Source organism: Notolepis coatsorum, assembly GCF_963971535.1.
Source record: "Notolepis coatsorum genome assembly, contig: SUPER_7_unloc_1, whole genome shotgun sequence".
Classification (NCBI taxonomy): Eukaryota; Metazoa; Chordata; class Actinopteri; order Aulopiformes; family Paralepididae; genus Notolepis; species Notolepis coatsorum.
In genome coordinates, this window is record NW_028174880.1 from 1,262,963 (window position 1) to 1,283,376 (window position 20,414).

The following is a 20,414-nucleotide window of genomic DNA, read 5'->3' on the forward strand; positions in this document are numbered from 1 at the left end:
AGGCCGGCAGCGATGGTCCTGGGCACAGGGAGAACAGAGGTTAGAGCACGGCAGGCAATACAGACAGAGCAGCAAGGTGGGGTACGTCCTCGTACCTAGGTAGGTATGGCAACACTCGGACGATGAGGGGCAGGATCCGTAGGGTGGATATCGGGGTTGGTGATGAGCGGATGACTCTCAGCTGCGCTGATTGCTGCCAGGTGACAGCGTGAGAACGCTGGGGTAGGAAGCTGCCCATATAAGGGCGTGGAAGCAGGGGAAGAGAGAGAGGCTAGAATAATAATGTTAGAATAATATCATAGGTTACAATAGTATGACTGGCTCAGCCAGGTCACCCACACTAATACATACAGTACATGAATAAAAAGGACAAGAGATACTAAAAGTGTACGATAACATTGTACTAATAATGTAGTAAAGTCAACTACTAACGAGTCGGTCGCAGTCAACCAGCACCTGCTCACGGGTCTGACCCTTTAGCTCAGCTGGTTAGTGCGGCCGCCTGTGGATCCTATGGTCGCAGGTTCAAATCCACTCGGTTACACTAATAATGATGATGTTATTCTCCCTGTAGTGGTTCCAGCACCAGAAAAGCTGAAGGTGGAGGCGGTGACGTCCTCAACAGCTACCGTGAACTGGAACCTGCCAAGCGGAACAGATCAAACTCTGTTCCACTACCAGGTGTCCTACCAGCGCCCAAAGATGGAGGAGCCCATTGTCCAAACGATACAGACCCCAAGAATCACACTGTCTGATCTGCACTGTGACTCAGAGTACCTCGTCTCTGTCTGCACTGTCTCACAAAACCATGAAAACAGCCAACCTGTGAGTGTGTCAGTGACCTTCAAAACAAGTAAGCAGTCCCCAGAAAACCAAGTAGAACTGGCTCATACTATACAGTGGTTATATTGTATACTATACAGTGGTTATATTGTATACTATACAGTGGTTATATTGTATTCTATACAGTGGTTATATTGTATACTATACAGTGGTTATATTGTATACTATACAGTGGTTATATTATATACTATACAGTGGTTATATTGTATACTATACAGTAGTTATATTATATACTATACAGTGGTTATTTTGTATACTATACAGTGGTTATATTGTATACTACACAGTGGTTATATTGTATACTATACAGTGGTTATATTGTATTCTATACAGTGGTTATATTGTATACTATACAGTGGTTATATTGTATACTATACAGTAGTTATATTGTATACTATACAGTGGTTATATTGTGTACTATACACTGGTTATATTGTATACTATACACTGGTTATATTGTATACTATACAGTGGTTATATTGTATACTATACACTGGTTATATTGTATACTATACACTGGTTATATTGTATACTATACAGTGGTTATATTGTATACTATACACTGGTTATATTGTATACTATACACTGGTTATATTGTATACTATACAGTGGTTATATTATATACTATACAGTGGTTATATTGTATACTATACAGTGGTTATATTGTATACTATACAGTGGTTATATTATATACTATACAGTGGTTATATTGTATACTATACACTGGTTATATTGTATACTATACACTGGTTATATTGTATACTATACACTGGTTATATTGTATACTATACACTGGTTATATTGTATACTATACAGTGGTTATATTGTATACTATACAGTGGTTATATTTAGTGCTGTCAATCGATTAAAATATTTAATCTGATTAATCGCATGATTGTCCATAGTTAACTCGCGATTAATCGCAAATTAATCGCATTTTTATTTAAAAAATTTGTATCTACCTTAAACTGATCTTTTTCAAGTTCTAAGTTTTAATACTCTTACCAACATGAGTCAACAAATGCTTGCTTTATGCAGCCATTTAACAAAAAAGGATGACCCTCATGCATTGCAAATTTGCATTAAATTCAAAACAAAGTGATGCACAAAATAACTTAAAAGAAAATAGGGGCGCTGGTGGCTGGGTGGCGCAGCGGAGATTGCGGCGTCACCAATGCAAGAGACTCCGGTCTCGAATCCGGGTGTCAGCATTGCCTCTGGCTTGGGCCGGCCGTCATACTAACTCATTGGCAGAGTTAGCGGGTGGAGGTCAATGGGTGGTAATCTGGACGTTGTGGACAGCGACTCCTACAGGTCGGTCAGGGCACCTGCACAGCAGAGACAGGAAATGGCGGGGGTAGTGTGAGCCTCCCACACGTTACACCTCACCAATGAGAGTCCGCGCTGGCAGGTGAAAAGATGTGACAGGCTGCCTCCTCGTGTACCGGAGGGGACACGTGATGCAAGGCTTCTATCCTCCCTACGGCCGACCAGTGGGAGGCATATGCGAGCAACGTTCAAGACAGGGGAGGGGAGAATTGGAAACACGAAATTGGGATGGGAGTAAAATAGAAAAATAAGGAGAAAAAGTGGATAAAAAAAAATAAAATAGGGGCGCCCAAGTGCGTTAATACCGCGTTAACTTTGACAGCCTTAGTTATATTGTATACTATACAGTGGTTTTATTTTCTAAGCACCTCGGTTATGAATAAGTGAATCAAATATACAATTTAATTGAGAAGTTTACCTGATCAAAAAGCAGCAAAAGATAGGAAATTAACATGACAGTTTATGACCCTTGAATCTTATTAATCCATATTGTAAAATATGAATATTTGTAATAATCAAGTCACAATGCAAATTAGCAGGCATTCAATTGAAAGTTATGTCGTATGAATGTGGTGCATTGTCAGCTTATATTATGGCCTATAGTATGGGCTGTTGCCTCTACTGTACAAACTCTGACCTCTGTTGCTCAGCTTATATCTGTCTACTGCCTTCATAGTCTACAACTGCCTTACACTGTAATCATAACTACCTACCTCAAACTATAGTCTACCCTGATAGCCATGTACAATAATACTGTATTTACCATATTCATCTATCTGCATATATTCCTGCATGTATATTCCTGTTTATATACATACTGTATATAGTATATATCTGTATATATCCCATACCTACACGTATTACTTATACCACTGGCCAGTCTGGGTTACTACGATAGTGTATTTATACTTATATCACTGTACATAATACAGTACATACAGCAGATGCTCATATTACTCTAGCTTCATTATACATAATCCATTTGAATCACTTGTTTACATTTAATCACACTGCATATTGTTATGCACTTACTTACATACTGTTACCTTTGCACTGTGGTTAGATGCCAACTTCTTTTCATTCTACTGTATTTAGAATAGAAATACTTTTTTATTATCCTGCGGGAAATACTTGTGCTGTACGATGACAATAGAAATGTAATCTAATCTCAATACGCTGTATTCCTTATTGTTTCAGAATCCAGCCTGAAATCATGTATGGCGAAACTAGGACTTGGACAGCACTTCTCAAAGAAACTGTCACTGAATACAACTCTCGCTCTCAACGGACGGACAGTGGATGAAAGCAAAGCTCCAACTCTACAAACTCTCGTGCCGCGTTTTCTCAGTGAACTGATGAAGGTTAACGCGGCGGCCAGAGATGTTTTGTGCTCTTTTTCTGATGAGAATGATCATGTGAATCCACTAGATCTCGTAGTTTCACTGTTCTTATGCTCTGATCCCTTCCTACAGCAGGAGATCGCCTTGAAAATGTCCATGTGTCAGTTTGCCGTTCCGCTTCTTATGCCCAAGTGTGAACCGCAAGGGGTGACTCTGATGCAGTGGTCTCTGAGGAACATAGTGAAGAGCTTTAGGCCTCATTCCATGGTGGAGCAGAGAGGGTTTGTAGAGGACCGCATTGTTCTGACGGACCTCCCCATGGTGTCTTTTGTCAGGCTTGGAGAAAGTAGCTTGTCAAAGTCACAGCTTCTCAATGAGGTTCTGAGTAAATCTCAGCAGGTCAATAACACTTTTGTTCATCGAAACATGACAGGCGGTAATCAATCCAGGATGATGTCCGATGGCTTGGTAGAGATGAGCTGGTACCTGCCCTGTGGGAAAGAAAGCATCGATGTCTTTCCAGAGGCTTTGGCTGTGGCTAATCTTCGTGGGGATCTCCGACATTTTGAAACCCAGTTCTCTTTCCTCCAGAAAACATCAGCAGCAATGTTTGTGTTTTGTGATGATTTAGCCACTAGTGAAGGTTTGCTGTCTTTACCACACCAGGATAAACTTTTCATTGTCTGCAACACTGAAGACCAGGGCTATAATGCAGCAAGCTTTGAGAAGACCCAAATACAAGATGGTCAGATGATAAGGAAAGACAGACGGATGAACAACGCGCAGCTTGTGAAAAAACTGTCCTCTGTAATCACACAAGTGATCTCAGCAAAACCACATACATGCAGTGTGGAAAAAATGTCTGACGTTGCACGTAGCATTGGCATCTCTGTGGATGAAGAAGCTTGTCAGGATTCCCGCAAGGAAGCAAATTCAATCAGCGATGGAATCTCCAAAACATCACCTTTTAAGGAGAAAGAATTGCCGTTGCAAGGCAAGCTCTTGAGTGCCATAGCAAAACTGGAAAGGGAGGAGTGTAAATGTAAAGATGTACGACAGGAAAACGTTGACCAGTACAAAGGCAGGCTGAGGAAGCAAAAAGACAACTTAAGGAAAAAGCAAGTGGCTCAAGGACAGAACGGAACTGTGTTAAAATTAATTGATTATTTGAGAAAGTACGAAGGGCAGCAACGTTCCTTCTATCTCAAATGGTTAAAAATGTATTTAGATGACCATTCCAGAATACTCGTCTCTCACTTGAAGAATGAGTATAAAGAACTCTGTAAAGATTCTAAAGATGGGAAAGCACTCGCACTCCTTGAAGCAAAGATCTCAAATACCTCGCTAGGAATAGAACATTTCTTAAGAGAGATTGGACAGCTCTACGAGTCTGCGGTTACCCTTCCTGAAAATGATGCCACTCGAAAAAAAGTCAAAGATTTGCCAAAGATCTGTGCCCAGCTAATGTTGGATGGCTTTCCATTGGAGCTCATGGATGGCGATGCATCATACATCCCGATTAGGTGGATTGAAGACGTGCTGAAGGAAATTCACTCTTTGACCAAATCGGAAAGCAAAATCAGAGTCATCACAGTGCTCGGTGTTCAGAGTTCTGGCAAGTCCACTCTCCTCAACACCATGTTTGGGGTTCAGTTTGCTGTCAGCAGTGGTAGATGCACAAGAGGTGCTTTCATGCAACTCATCAGAGTGGAAGAGGACCTAAAGGAAAAGCTTGGCTGCAACTTCATCATGGTCATTGACACAGAGGGCCTGAAGGCTCCAGAGCTGGCTCAGCTGGCCGACAGTTATGAGCATGACAATGAACTGGCAACAATGGTCATCGGACTGAGCGATGTTACAATCATCAACATAGCGATGGAGAACGCAGCGGAGATGAAGGACGTCTTGCAGATTGTGGTGCACGCCTTCCTCAGAATGAAGGAAGTGGGAAAGAAACCACTGTGTCTGTTTGTACATCAGAATGTACCAGGTGTTGCTGCCCATGCAAAAAATGAAAGTGGCAGAAATATATTTGTGCAGCAGCTGGATGAGATGACAGGAATAGCAGCCAAGATGGAGAAGAAAGAAGCCAATACGAAATTCACAGACATCATGGTGTATAACCCGGAACAGGACAGCTTCTACCTTCCTGGCCTGTGGCATGGCACTCCACCAATGGCACCTGTCAGTACAGGCTACAGTGATGCAGTGGCCGTGGTGAAGAAAAGTATCATCCAGAAGTTGGAAGACTTGAAGACTCCTGTTTCCTCTATCATGGACTTTCTGGAGTGGACCAAGAGCTTGTGGAACGCTGTGAAGCACGAGAACTTCATCTTCAGCTTTCGCAACTGCCTCGAGGTAGACGCGTACAATAGCTTGTCTCAGGAGTTCGGTAAGTGGGACAGGATCTTCAGGAACAACATGCAGAGTTGTTGGAAAGGAGCCGAGATGGAGATATCAAACCACGGAACGGGGGCCTGTTCAAAAAGAGCCGGTACCCTACATGTGCTTAAGGACCATCTCTTGTCTGAGTGCACAGCTACACTACGTGACCAAGAGAAAGAGATTCAGGGAGAAGTGCAAAAGTACTTTGAGAAGAAAGAAAACCATGCTGAACTAGTTGAAAAGCACAAAGGGAACTTTGAGAACAGTGCAAAGATGCTGTCTACAGAGATGGAAAACTCACTGAAGAACCATCTTGAATCTGCAGTGGAGAAAAAGCAGAACATGAACAAAATAGATGATCTAAAGAAAACTCAGTCAGACAAAATAGAAAAGCAGGTTGTTGCCTTGCTTACTGCTTGCAGGGAAAAGGGAACCATGCTGACAGATGAGCAACTAGGGGAAGAATTTGAAAAAACATGGAATTCTATAGTTGAAGAGCTGTCCATCAAAAGCCTTGAGAAGCGAAACATTCGTCAAGAGATGGAGCAACATCTGAGAAATGATCTGAAGAACAGAGGACCTGAGGTAACTCAGTTGATCAATAATGTTAATTTCTCAACCTCTGGTACACAGGTTGTGATGCCAACGGGTGGTGAAGCAACAGGTGTACGTGTATGGAAAGGTTTTCTGGCTCTATTCAAAGGGAATGATTCAAAAAAGTCTGAAATAGAACAAATAGGTACCAACATCAGTCGGACATGTGAACAATTTGTCAATGAGAAAGTGGCCCAGGCATCTGATTACCAAGCTATGTATACCACTGACCTGCTGAAAATGATTGACGATGATCTCGACAGATCAAACTTGAAGAAAAGTGCAGCACTTGAGGTTAATCTGAAGATTGAAATCTTCTGCAAAGCAATGGAAAAGTTTCAACGCTTGCACAATAGATTCCTTGAAGAGAATGAACCAAAAAATAAACTGGAGGAGCACAAGTCCATGTATCTGGCTGACCTCAGGGATCAGTACAAAGAGGCAGACCAGTGCGAGAGGAAAGCAGAGGAGTTCACCGAATGCCTGAAGAAGGCGGTGAAAGAACATGTCAACAGAAGTCTGTGGCCAGCCATTGAAAAGAACCTCAGAGAGGAATCCAAACAAAGCTCCAATTTCACAACCAGGACATTTCTCCAGTATGCAATACTCAAACAACTACTGGAGGATGATAACATTGAACAGTTTGTTAAGTATTCCATCAACTATGAGGCATTTGTTGAAGCATGGATTGATGAAGAGATTGAGAAGTTTGCATCACAAGATAAACACACCATAGCACATTTGGAAGTGAAAATCTTGAAAGAGATCACAGACAAAGTACAGGAAGCGATCAGTAGTTCAGAAGTGGAGAACACAGACGTTCACAGCCTCATTAGCGCAATCTGCCAGAAGCTCAACAAGAACCTGGTGATCTCCTATGATGAACTGACGGCTGGCCTTCGCTGGACCTCGAAAGAGCCCGCAAAGTTTTCTACACACCTGAAACAGTGTGTCGGTCGGATGGAAAAGTCCCTTGAGGACGGGTTTTACACAGAAACAGATGTGAAAAAGAAACTAGCAAACCTGCCACTGAAATCACAAACAAACTTTAAAAGTTTGTTAGGATGTGGCCGTCAGTGTCCGTTCTGCAAAGCTCCCTGTGAAGCAGGAGAGAAAGGTCACAAGGAGCACTTCACCCCCATTCACAGGCCCCAGGGGATGGGGAGATACCGCTGGGACGACTCTAAGAAACTGGTCTCTGACTTGTGTTCTTCCAGTGTTGCCAGTGAAACTACAATGTTCAGTAATGCAGATACAAAGGGAAAAGACATTCCATATAAAGAATATCGGAAGTTCTACCCAGATTGGAAGATCCAACCAGACCCCAGTGTGGAGGCCTCTGATTACTGGAAGTATGTCTTTGCGCAGCACAACGAGGGATTTGCAAAGAAGTACGACGTAAAGCCTGCCGACCTGCCCCCTGGCTGGAAGGACATCACAAAGGAACAGGCCAGAGAAAGCTTAACAAAGATGTACAGACTGTAAAGCTCAATCAAATAAAATCAAACCAAATGTATTTGTAGAGCCTGAAATGACATGGAATTGCCCCCATGGGCTTTACAAGTCAAGAAGAAACATCACAATAGATCCAGAAGAAAAAACACCATAAAATCCACATAGCAACACCCCCAGACTTTAGGGTTAGGGTTAACACCCCCAGACTTTAGGGTTAGGGTTAACACCCCCAGACTTTATGGTTAGGGTTAACACCCCCAGACTTTAGGGTTAGGGTTAACACCCCCAGACTTTAGGGTTAGGGTTAACACCCCCAGACTTTAGGGTTAGGGTTAACACCCCCAGACTTTATGGTTAGGGTTAACACCCCCAGACGTTAGGGTTAACACCCCCAGACTTTCCCCAATGAAGATGAGGAGCGACTCACTAAAAACGAGCAAAATAAAATAATAATAAAAACACCACAGGCGGCGTGGCAATCAAAAGGAACCAAGGTTGGAAAGACATGGAGCAGACCATAGACATCTTGATGAAACACACTGGATGTAAGAAGATAACACTGATGAAATATCAAGCAAATGGTCAGTTTAGGTGAAAGTCCTTTTGTAAAATATACTTTTTTTGTGTGCTTATTTCTGTATGTACACATTTTTATTTCACATTTTAAATCGGCGTTGCAATCCGATGAGAAAGGGCGGAGAAATTATACTAAATCCAGATTGAACTCTGCCATTGGAAAGGGGAGATTTGGCCCAATCCATCGATGTGTGACTTGGCCATAATAAGGTAATTTGTAGGCCTGATATTCTATATTCTATAATCATATTTCAAATTGCATGTGTTCAGAATTCAATACTGTCTCTACAAAATCTCCTGTTTAATCATTCCCTTCCCTTTATTGGACCTTGGAGAAGTGGAGAAATCTTCCATTTACTTAGGTGGTATGTTTAGGCGGATTCTCTGAAAATAGGGCTTAAGAGGTTAAGGCTATTGTCACTCTTAACTCACCTACTGTACACTTGCTTAAGTTTACATGTGCTGGCATGGTTTCCACATGTGTCATGGAGTCACGATGTATACTACAAACTGTGTGGCAAAATATCCTACTGAAATAAAGACATGTAATGATGTATACACAAACTGTGTGGCAAAATATTCTACTGAAATAAAGACATGTAATGATGTATACACAAACTGTGTGGCAAAATATCCTACTGAAATAAAGACATGTAATGATGTATACACAAACTGTGTGGCAAAATATTCTACTGAAATAAAGACATGTAATGATGTATACACAAACTGTGTTGCCAAAAGATTCTACTGAAATAAAGACATGTAATGATGTATACACAAACTGTGTTGCCAAAATATCCTACTGAAATAAAGACATGTAATGATGTATACACAAACTGTGTGGCAAAATATCCTACTGAAATAAAGACATGTAATGATGTATACACAAACTGTGGCAAAATATCCTACTGAAATAAAGACATGTAATGATGTATACACAAACTGTGTGGCCAAAGGATTCTACTGAAATAAAGACATGTAATGATGTATACACAAACTGTGTGGCCAAAGGATTCTACTGAAATAAAGACATGTAATGATGTATACACAAACTGTGTGGCCAAAGGATTCTACTGAAATAAAGACATGTAATGATGTATACACAAACTGTGTGGCCAAAGGATTCTACTGAAATAAAGACATGTAATGATGTATACTACACAAACTGTGTGGCCAAAGGATTCTACTGAAATAAAGACATGTAATGATGTATACACAAACTGTGTGGCAAAGGATTCTACTGAAATAAAGACATGTAATGGACACAGAGTCGGTTCAACATTATTTTAATATTCATCAATAGAAATGTAGAAATGTTATTCATTGATTTACAAAGGTTTCTGACACACAGGGTTAAAAGGTTTCTGACACGCATGGTTAAGTTAGAGGTGTTATAGATAACATGTCATTGTCAGAGTAATCATTAAAATAATAATTATTATAATAATAATAATACATCCACAGAGCTTTCTGAAAAGTATGGACTAAATAGGCAGCGAAACGCCTGGATTCTTACAGTATGTTCAAATACAGATCTACATTTAGAGGCGGTGTGAACGCATACAAACTCACATCACGGCCCACTTCAGCAGTTGTGATTGGAAGGTGGAATCAAAACGTTGATGTTGACACGGCAAAGGCCTCAGTATATATCTAGTATATCTTCACAATGGATATGAAAAGGACTGCTATGAATGTTCTGTAGCCTATAGATATTGAATAGATTACATTAGAAAAGGACTGCTCTGAATGCTCTGTAGCCTATAGATATTGAATAGATTACATTAGAAAATGACTGCTCTGAATGCTCTGTAGCCTATAGATATTGAATAGATTACATTAGAAAAGGACTGCTCTGAATGCTCTGTAGCCTATAGATATTGAATAGATTACATTAGAAAAGGACTGCTCTGAATGTTCTGTAGCCTATAGATATATTGAATAGGTTAAAGAAATGGTCTCCTTTTTTGTAAATGTAAACAATGCTATTTTTAAGAGACACTAGCACGTCTTCACGCCAGTTCTGCTAGCATCCCAACTGTTCTGCTAGCTTCCCAACTGTTCTGCTAGCATCCCAACAGTTCTGCTAGCATCCCAACTGTTCTGCTAGCATCCCAACTGTTCTGCTAGCTTCCCAACTGTTCTGCTAGCATTCCAACTGTTCTGCTAGCTTCCCAACTGTTCTGCTAGCTTCCCAACTGTTCTGCTAGCATCCCAACTGTTCTGCTAGCATCCCAACTGTTCTGCTAGCATCCCAACTGTTCTGCTAGCTTCCCAACTGTTCTGCTAGCTTCCCAACTGTCGGCGAGACAATATGTCTCTCGTCAACCATGTGTCGCCAAGAACATTATGATCCTCTACTGCTGGTTTATTGAAGGTTCAACTATCAAGAACATTATGATCATCTACTGCTGGTTTATTGAAGGTTCAACTATCAAGAACATTATGATCATCTACTGCTGGTTTATTGAAGGTTCAACTATCAAGAACATTATGATCATCTACTGCTGGTTTATTGAAGGTTCATCTATCAAGAACATTATGATCAGTTTATTGAAGGTTCATCTATCAAGAATATTATGATAATCTACTACTGGTTTATTGAAGGTTCATCTATCAAGAACATTATGATCATCTCCTGCTGGTTTATTGAAGGTTCATCTATCAAGAATATTATGATAATCTACTACTGGTTTATTGAAGGTTCATCTATCAAGAATATTATGATCAGTTTATTGAAGGTTCATCTATCAAGAACATTATGATCATCTCCTGCTGGTTTATTGAAGGTTCATCTATCAAGAACATTATGATCATCTCCTGCTGGTTTATTGAAGGTTCATCTATCAAGAACATTATGATCATCTCCTGCTGGTTTATTGAAGGTTCATCTATCAAGAACATTATGATCATCTCCTGCTGGTTTATTGAAGGTTGCCAACAGCAGCGAAAAGAGAATTAGGGAGGCAGCCGTTGCTAATTACACACCAAAGGTAAACACGTACCTCTCCACCTTCAGCCTTTTAATACATTCTTCCACTTAGATTCATTACATCCACACTGTGAGTATTATATTGTAAACGAGAGCTATTCTATTTCTCTCTTCTATTCTGCCTTTTTCAATGATAAAAAAACTAGATTATTGTATACTGTAAATGAGCTATTCTATATCTGCCTATATCTAGGCATTGCTTCCTGTCGATGTTATGCTCATTTTATGCCTATAGGCCTATCTATTTTACTGCTGTGAAGCACTTCTGCTGTACTAGGGTTCGGGAACATGATGAATGTTCAGAATGTCAGAATGACTCCCGTTGACTTGTGTCGACTCCAGTTGACTCGTGTTGACTCGTGTTGACTTGTCGACTCCAGTTGACTCGTGTCGACTCCAGTTGACTCCAGTTGACTCCAGTTGAGTCGTGTCGACTCCAGTTGACTCGTGTCGACTCCAGTTGACTCGTGTTGACTCGTGTTGACTCCAGTTGACTCGTGTTGACTCCAGTTGACTCGTGTCGACTCCAGTTGACTCGTGTCGACTCCAGTTGACTCGTGTCGACTCCAGTTGACTCGTGTCGACTCCAGTTGACTCGTGTCGACTCCAGTTGACTCCAGTTGACTCGTGTCGACTCCAGTTGACTCGTGTTGACTCGTGTTGACTCCAGTTGACTCGTGTTGACTCCAGTTGACTCGTGTTGACTCCAGTTGACTCGTGTCGACTCCAGTTGACTCGTGTCGACTCCAGTTGACTCGTGTTGACTCCAGTTGACTCGTGTTGACTCCAGTTGACTCGTGTTGACTCCAGTTGACTCCAGTTGACTCGTGTTGACTCCAGTTGACTCGTGTCGACTCCAGTTGACTCGTGTTGACTCGTGTTGACTCCAGTTGACTCGTGTTGACTCGTGTTGACTCCAGTTGACTCGTGTTGACTCGTGTTGACTCCAGTTGACTCGTGTTGACTCCAGTTGACTCGTGTTGACTCGTGTTGACTCCAGTTGACTCGTGTTGACTCCAGTTGACTCGTGTTGACTCGTGTTGACTCCAGTTGACTCGTGTCGACTCCAGTTGACTCGTGTTGACTCGTGTTGACTCCAGTTGACTCGTGTTGACTCCAGTTGACTCGTGTCGACTCCAGTTGACTCCTGTTGACTCCAGTTGACTCGTGTTGACTCCAGTTGACTCGTGTCGACTCCAGTTGACTCGTGTTGACTCATGTCGACTCCAGTTGACTCGTATTGACTCGTATTGACTCGTGTTGACTCCAGTTGACTCGTGTCAACTCCAGTTGAGTCGTGTTGACTCGTGTTGACTCCTGTTGACTCCAGTTGACTCCAGTTGACTCCCGTTGACTTGTGTCGACTCCAGTTGACTCGTGTTGACTCGTGTTGACTCGTGTTGACTTGTCGACTCCAGTTGACTCGTGTCGACTCCAGTTGAGTCGTGTCGACTCCAGTTGACTCCAGTTGACTCGTGTTGACTCCAGTTGACTCCAGTTGACTCGTGTTGACTCCAGTTGACTCCAGTTGACTCGTGTTGACTCATGTCGACTCGTGTCGACTCCAGTTGACTCGTATTGACTCCAGTTGACTCGTGTTGACTCCAGTTGAGTCGTGTCGACTCCAGTTGAGTCGTGTCGACTCCAGTTGACTCGTGTCGACTCCAGTTGACTCGTGTCGACTCCAGTTGACTCGTGTCGACTCCAGTTGACTCGTGTCGACTCCAGTTGACTCGTGTCGACTCCAGTTGAGTCGTGTCGACTCCAGTTGAGTCGTGTCGACTCCAGTTGACTCGTGTCGACTCCAGTTGACTCGTGTTGACTCCAGTTGACTCGTGTTGACTCCAGTTGACTCGTGTTGACTCCAGTTGACTCGTGTTGACTCCAGTTGACTCGTGTTGACTCCAGTTGAGTCGTGTCGACTCCAGTTGAGTCGTGTCGACAGGCCACTTTTGGAATAAAAAGACGGTGTGGAAGTCACAGAAAACATGACGACCATCATGGGAGAAACTCAACCGTCCTTGATTTGTGTACATTTTGGCCGCTCTAGTGATTTCTGGATACAAATGGATCTAAGTAACTGTGACAACCATGTAACTGCCCCCCCTCCCCCCCAGGCGTTATCCCTGTAACTGATATTTGACAATTGTTTTGCTTTCGCTCAGTTTGTTCAGTTGCTATCGCTATTAGCTCTATCTTTAATAATGTACAGTTGCTATTGCATGCACTCGTCTGTGTTTCACCACACACATGAGTGCATGCTTACCAACTGTCCGTCTGCAACACTACTATCACCGACATCTAAGAAGGGAGATCCCCCCTTGAACGGCCCTTCTAAGGTTTCTCTCCTCCACACTGCCTGTGGAGCTTTTTTCCCTATTGTTAGGTTTTAGTGAGTTTTTCCTTACCTTCGCGTGGGGTATGTCTGGGAGTGCTTGCATTCTTTCATTTATTTGCATTCATCTAAAAATGTTTGGACCTTATGGTGTTCTTGACTTATTGTTATGTTTTCTTCTTGACTTGTTTAAAGAAGACCTGTACGGCCCATGGGGACATTAACGTGTGTTGTCGGGCCTTACAAATAAATTTGATTTGACTTTCGATTATGTTTCCTTCACACTGTTCCTTGATTTTCTCACATCTCTTGAGCCTCTTATTTGTGCCAAATAGGATGGATTCTGTCTTTCCTAGATGTAGTGTCCCTTGCTGCGCAGTACATCATTATATCGCCCCCTGCTGTTCACCGACTGTAACCATGGTGTATATTTGTAAATTGTTGCTGCTGCTAAACTGTATTGCACATTGCACATCACATAACATACTTCTCTTGTTGGAACTGTACATAGTCTTTTTGTTATTTAAATTTAATATAGTATAATATCTAAATCCTGTTATCTGCACTGCACACTTATTTAGAACTGTATATAGTCATCTTGCTGTTATTTAATTTTTATTCTATGCACATTGTATTTAATTTATATTATATTGGATGCTGCTATGGTCGAAGGAACCACAACAAAGTGAAATTCACTCTTCTGTAAGGCACTGAACGACGTGACAATAAAATAATCTGAATCATTATGCCCCGCTGCTGTTCACCTGTGTTAACCCTTTCACTGCCACACTACAGAAGGTTAACCCTTTACTAAAGTTAACCTTCTGTAGGTTAACCGTCTGTAGTGTGGTAGTGAAAGGTTAACCTTCTGTAGTGTGGTAGTGAAAGGGCTAACCTTCTCTAGTGTGGTAGTGAAAGGTTAACCTTCTGTAGTGTGGTAGTGAACGGGTTAACCTTCTGTAGTGTGGTAGTGAAAGGTTAACCTTCTGTAGTGTGGTAGTGAAAGGTTAACCTTCTGTAGTGTGGTAGTGAAAGGGTTAACCTTCTGTAGTGTGGTAGTGAAAGGTTAACCTTCTGTAGTGTGGTAGTGAAAGGGTTAACCTTCTGTAGTGCGGCAGTGAAAGGGTTAACCTTCTGTAGTGTGGCAGTGAAAGGTTAACCTTCTGTAGTGTGGTAGTGAAAGGTTAACCTTCTGTAGTGTGGTAGTGAAAGGGTTAACCTTCCGTGTATCGTCGCAGTGGTGAAAAGGTTAACCGTTGTGTAGTGCGGCAGTGAAAGGGTTTTAATTAACAAAGATGAATCCCTGTGTTTTTGTCTTTTATTTTTTTTTATTGATGTAAAAAATAATATCCACACAACTTGACACAACGTACAAGTTCGTTTAGCTGCTGTCATGGTTCTGCTCTCAGTACATGTCATGGTTCTGCTCTCAGTACATGATGTCATGGTTCTGCTCTCAGTACATGATGTCACGGTTCTGCTCTCAGTACATGTCGTGGTTCTGCTCTCAGTACATGATGTCATGGTTCTGCTCTCAGTACATGATGTCACGGTTCTGCTCTCAGTACATGTCGTGGTTCTGCTCTCAGTACATGATGTCATGGTTCTGCTCTCAGTACATGATGTCACGGTTCTGCTCTCAGTACATGTCACGGTTCTGCTCTCAGTACATGTCACGGTTCTGCTCTCAGTACATGTCATGGTTCTGCTCTCAGTACATGTCACGGTTCTGCTCTCAGTACATGTCACGGTTCTGCTCTCAGTACATGTCATGGTTCTGCTCTCAGTACATGATGTCATGGTTCTGCTCTCAGTACATGTCACGGTTCTGCTCTCAGTACATGATGTCACGGTTCTGCTCTCAGTACATGATGTCATGGTTCTGCTCTCAGTACATGATGTCACGGTTCTGCTCTCAGTACATGTCATGGTTCTGCTCTCAGTACATGTCATGGTTCTGCTCTCAGTACATGATGTCACGGTTCTGCTCTCAGTACATGTCATGGTTCTGCTCTCAGTACATGATGTCATGGTTCTGCTCTCAGTACATGTCATGGTTCTGCTCTCAGTACATGATGTCATGGTTCTGCTCTCAGTACATGATGTCATGGTTCTGCTCTCAGTACATGATGTCATGGTTCTGCTCTCAGTACATGATGTCACGGTTCTGCTCTCAGTACATGAAGGAAAAGACAACAGAACTCCGATGTCTTCGCTCCTATAGTGACTCAAAGAAGGAATGAGACGCATGACCTCACAACCAAGTCAAACTCACTGGTAGGAGATACCGTGTGTGTGTGTGCGTGTGTGTGTGTGTGCGTGTGTGTGCGTGTGTGTGTGTGTGCGTGTGTGTGTGTGTGTGCGTGTGTGTGCGTGTGCGTGCGTGTGTGTGTGTGTGTGCGTGTGTGTGTGTGTGCGCGTGCGTGTGCGCTTGCGCTTGCATGAGCATCATATGGACATCACTGAGGAGGGGGAGGAGGGGGAGGGGGCAGGTGGGAGAAGGGGAAGGGGGGGTGGATGGAGTGGTGGCGCCAGGGAGGAGAAGAGAGAGAGGGATGAGAGAAGGGAGGAGGAGAAGACAGAGAGCGATGAGAGAAGGGAGGAGAAGAGAGAGAGCGATGAGAGAAGGGAGGAGGAGAAGAGAGAGGGGGATGAGAGAAGGGAGGAGGAGGAGGTGGAGGGTAGAGAGGGAAGGAGTGTGGAGGGTAGGGGGGAGGAGGGTAGGGGCAGGGAGGAGGAGGGTAGAGGGGAGGAGTCTGGCTGTGTCTGGGTGGCGGGGGGGCGTGTTGGAACGGCACGTGCGGCGGGCGTCTCGCGTTCTGGTGTCTGAAGGGAGCCCCTGCGTTTCTGGGCGGGAAACCCCTGACGTCACGCTGCTGGTGCTGGTGCTGCAAAGGACTGTGGGTAACCTGGGGTGTGGTGGGGGCGTGGTTATCTGGAGGCAGAGGAAAAAGAGCATGGAATTATGGGAGGTTTCCATCATGACACCGAAGGTAGTTTCAGTTTCAGTTTAAACTCGATTTGAACAGTTTATTCGAATACCAACCGTTTTGTGCGTTTTGCTAATCTGATTGGCCACTGACGTTTCCGGTCATGTGACATGTGCACCAATCGTGTGACGGCAAGTTCTTTCGACGGTTAAGCTTAGGCACTCTTTTCGAAGTTGGTTAAGGTTAGAGTTTGTCTTAGAGCAGGGCGATAGAACGCCAGCGATTGGGCGCACATGTCACATGACCAGAAACGTCAGTGGCCAATCAGATTCGCACAACATGGTTGGTATTCGAATAGACGCAACAGGGACAGCACACATTAATGAACATAAAGTAAATGTGTGAGACAGTGTTAAGCCAAAGCAAATTTTCAACTGTTGCTCTGGGCCTGGTGTTAAAAGCCGCTAAAAAAGAAAGCATAACATATATGGCATACAGGTAATTAACACTTTCCACGCCAGACCCGATGATAGTCGGGGTTAACTCGCCGAATGTTCGCCGCCAGACCCGAGTATAGTCGGGTTTTGGTCGTTATTTCTTTTATTCGCTATTTCCATTGATTATCCATCCAGACGTTGGAGCCTGCTGTTATCATTGGGAATGGGTCTAAGATCGCAACACGTCCAATACCGCCGCCTGCCGCTGTATTGCACATCCTTTGAAACTCTCTGGCTTGGGCTGTGCGTTGTGTTATAAAGTCCGGGCCGGGTTTTCCTTGTCGGGCAGGACAAGCGTTTATAACACATGGATTGAGGAGAATCAAGCACTCCCGGTTCATGTTCTTTGGTGGATTATGTTGGCAACACGATCGACATCAATACTTGGACTGGCGATCAGATAATTGGAATATTCTTTTTGCAGTACATCCTAGTCAAGGTAAGGGCTATATGGTATCAATCTTGCGTTGATCCAAGAATACATTCACTGTGATCTGACCGTATGTGTAATGTGTGTGTGTAATGTATTCCGTTGGTGACGATCAAAGCATAGAAACCACCCCCCCCCCCCCCTTCATGCATTTATGATGAAACATAATACCGATAATATAGCATTGATTTCAGATTGATTGTTGATACAGGTGAGAAACGGCAAATTTTTTGTGAAATGCACTAAACACTGCATAGCGTCATTTTCTGGGATTAGACAGGATTACTCTAAAACTATACTCATATTCACCACGGTATAAAACAGGAATGTATGTACGAATTCTTTTTCACAAATTGAACGATAGATACTCAATGTCAAATGGGCAATAGTATTATATCCATAGCTATGATATATAATATAGTTTGAGCCCTGCAAACACTGCCACGTATTCGCGCTGGCCTTTCAACAGTAACAGTAAACAGCGCCATCTGGCGCTGAAAGTGTTAAGAACAGGTTAAAAACAAATCATGCAAAATATTTACAGCAGTGTTCAGTGTTTCCTCTGGAAACGGTCCATAACAGCAGCTAATGTTTAGATTAGGGATGTCCGATATTATCGGCCGATATCGGCATTAAAATGTGATATCGGAAAATATCGGTATCGGTTAAATATATATATATATTTTTTTACATTTCTATAACCTTTATTTACCCAGGCAAGCAAGTAAGAACAAATTCTGATTTTATTTATTGTAAAAAGTATGCATAATGTTGTGTTAATTCCACAACAAGAGATATGTAATGTTAATTACCTGAAATTATTAAAAAATGTTGGGGGGGGGGGAAACCCTGCATATATCGGTATCGGAAATTAAGAGTTGGACAATATCGGTATATTGGTAAAAAAGCCTATATCGAGCATCCCTAGTTTAGATTATATATAAATAACAGTTCACTAGGAGTGGTGACTAGGGTTGTCACGGTAACCGCATCACCGCAGGTTATCAAGGCATGATGGATAACAAACAACCGCGACAACCGTGGTAAAAAAAAGAAAATCCCATATGGGGCCGTCATCATTTGAACTCGGTTCATTTAATGACGAGATTGCCTCGTGCATCTGTTTTCCAGTAGCATGTTTATGTTTATTTAGGATCCCCATTAGCGTTTGCACTTGACAAAAGCTATTCTTCCTGGGGTCGGGCACTCACAACAATACAACAATATTCAATTGCATGAGCTAACTTCACGTTTCCATACAGTTTACAACTCACAGATGAAATCAGGATTTATTTTACTGTATTACTGTGTGTGTGTGTTTGATTTTATTAAAAACACACAAGGATCCAAAGGATAACATGAGAAAGAGTAAAACCCTTTATATTTCCGTCATACATGTTATTGTATGTGTGTAGGGGTGGAGCGGTACGCATTCGAACCGTACAACCGTTCGGTACGACCTCCAGTCGTGACCTTTTCAGTCAGTTCGGTCTTTGTGTGCCAAACATTATTAAAAGGTAAACTTTTTTTTTGTACCAAATAAATGAGAAGCATGTTTAAATGAGCAGTGCCTCCCCTCTTGCTGTAGCAACATCTCTCCTAGCTCTAACGGTCACTGTCAAAATAATGTGCCTGGGGCGGTCAGGTGGCGTAGCGGAGATTGTGCTCGTCACCAATGCAAGAGGCTGCAGTCTCGACTCCCGGAGAGTCAGCATTGCCTCGGCTCGGGCTGATCGCTATACTAACTTGTTTGGCTGAGTTAGGGGGAGGAAAGCCGTGGGTGGGTCCTGGGCGTTGTGGACAGCGGCCCCTACAGTTCGGTCGGGGCGCCTGCACAGCGAGGGTAGGATCTGGAGAGAGGTAGTGCGGCCTCCCACACGTTACACTCTCCCAGTGAGAATCTGCGCGGCCAGGCTGGCTGCCGGCTGGCTGCACATGCGTCAGAGGAAAGCATGCGACAGTCTCCGGCCTCTCGGACCAACAGTAGGGGGGGGGGGGGTGCGCAACAACCAGGAAGGGGGTTGGGAATTGGCATAACGACTAACAGTGGGATGGGAGAAAAATCGGAAAAAGGAGGGGGAAAAAGATAATGTTTTTGCATAACTACGTCATTGAGAATAACTGAAAAGTTGGATTATTTTTAGGCTATATATCTTATGCTGATGTATGGTATTTTTGGAGTGTTACATTCTTTTTAAATAAAAAACAACGTATATCGAACCGAACCGAAAACCATGATACGAACCGAACCGTAGATTCTGTGAACCGTTCCACCCCTATATGTGTGTTATTGTGTATGTTATTGTGTGTGTAATTGTGTGTTGTTGTGTGTTATTGTGTCTGTGGGTAATTGTTTGTGTGTAATTGTGTGTTGTGTTATTGTGTGTGTAGTTACCTGTGTTATTATTCTCTTTCTTGTTCTTGTTGTTTTGTTTCTTCTTCTTTTTTGCATCCTGTTCCTCCTCATCACCACTGAAATCTAACGCCTAGAGAGAGAGAGACACACAGAGACACAGAGAGAGAGACAGAGACACACACAGAGAGACACACAGAGAGAGACACACAGAGAGAGAGACACACAGAGAGAGAGACACACAGAGAGAGACACACAGAGACACAGAGAGAGAGACAGAGACACACACAGAGAGACACAGAGAGACAGAGAGACACACAGAGAGAGAGACACACAGAGAGAGACACACAGAGAG

General features: G+C 42.9%; 2 protein-coding genes across 2 annotated transcripts in view; one reads left to right on the forward strand and one right to left on the reverse strand.

The window, feature by feature from the left end:
* The first annotated feature begins 580 nt into the window (after window positions 1-580).
* Window positions 581-8,282, forward strand: LOC311232696 (up-regulator of cell proliferation-like). Its single transcript, XM_084338277.1, has 2 exons — window positions 581-853; window positions 3,370-8,282. The coding sequence occupies exons 1-2, from the start codon at window positions 703-705 to the stop codon at window positions 7,974-7,976; spliced, it is 4,758 nt and encodes a 1,585-aa protein (XP_084194403.1). The 5' UTR covers window positions 581-702; the 3' UTR covers window positions 7,977-8,282.
* Window positions 8,283-15,191: 6,909 nt separating this feature from the next.
* Window positions 15,192-20,414, reverse strand: part of naf1 (nuclear assembly factor 1 homolog) — a 40,203-nt gene continuing 34,980 nt past the window's right edge. Inside the window, exons 9-10 of the mRNA XM_084338283.1 lie at window positions 20,102-20,192; window positions 15,192-16,784 (exon numbers count right to left, since the gene is read on the reverse strand). Of these exons, the coding sequence (XP_084194409.1) occupies window positions 16,309-16,784; window positions 20,102-20,192 (567 nt within the window). The 3' untranslated portion in view covers window positions 15,192-16,308. The remainder of the gene's footprint in view (window positions 16,785-20,101; window positions 20,193-20,414) is intronic.

Coding starts and splice junctions, on each gene's coding strand:
- LOC311232696 (XM_084338277.1), top strand. CDS start 703: ATGGAGGAGCCCATTGTCCAAACGATACAGACCCCAAGAATCACACTG. Junction 854..3,369: donor GTCAGTGACCTTCAAAACAA/GTAAGCAGTCCC, acceptor TTATTGTTTCAG/AATCCAGCCTGAAATCATGT.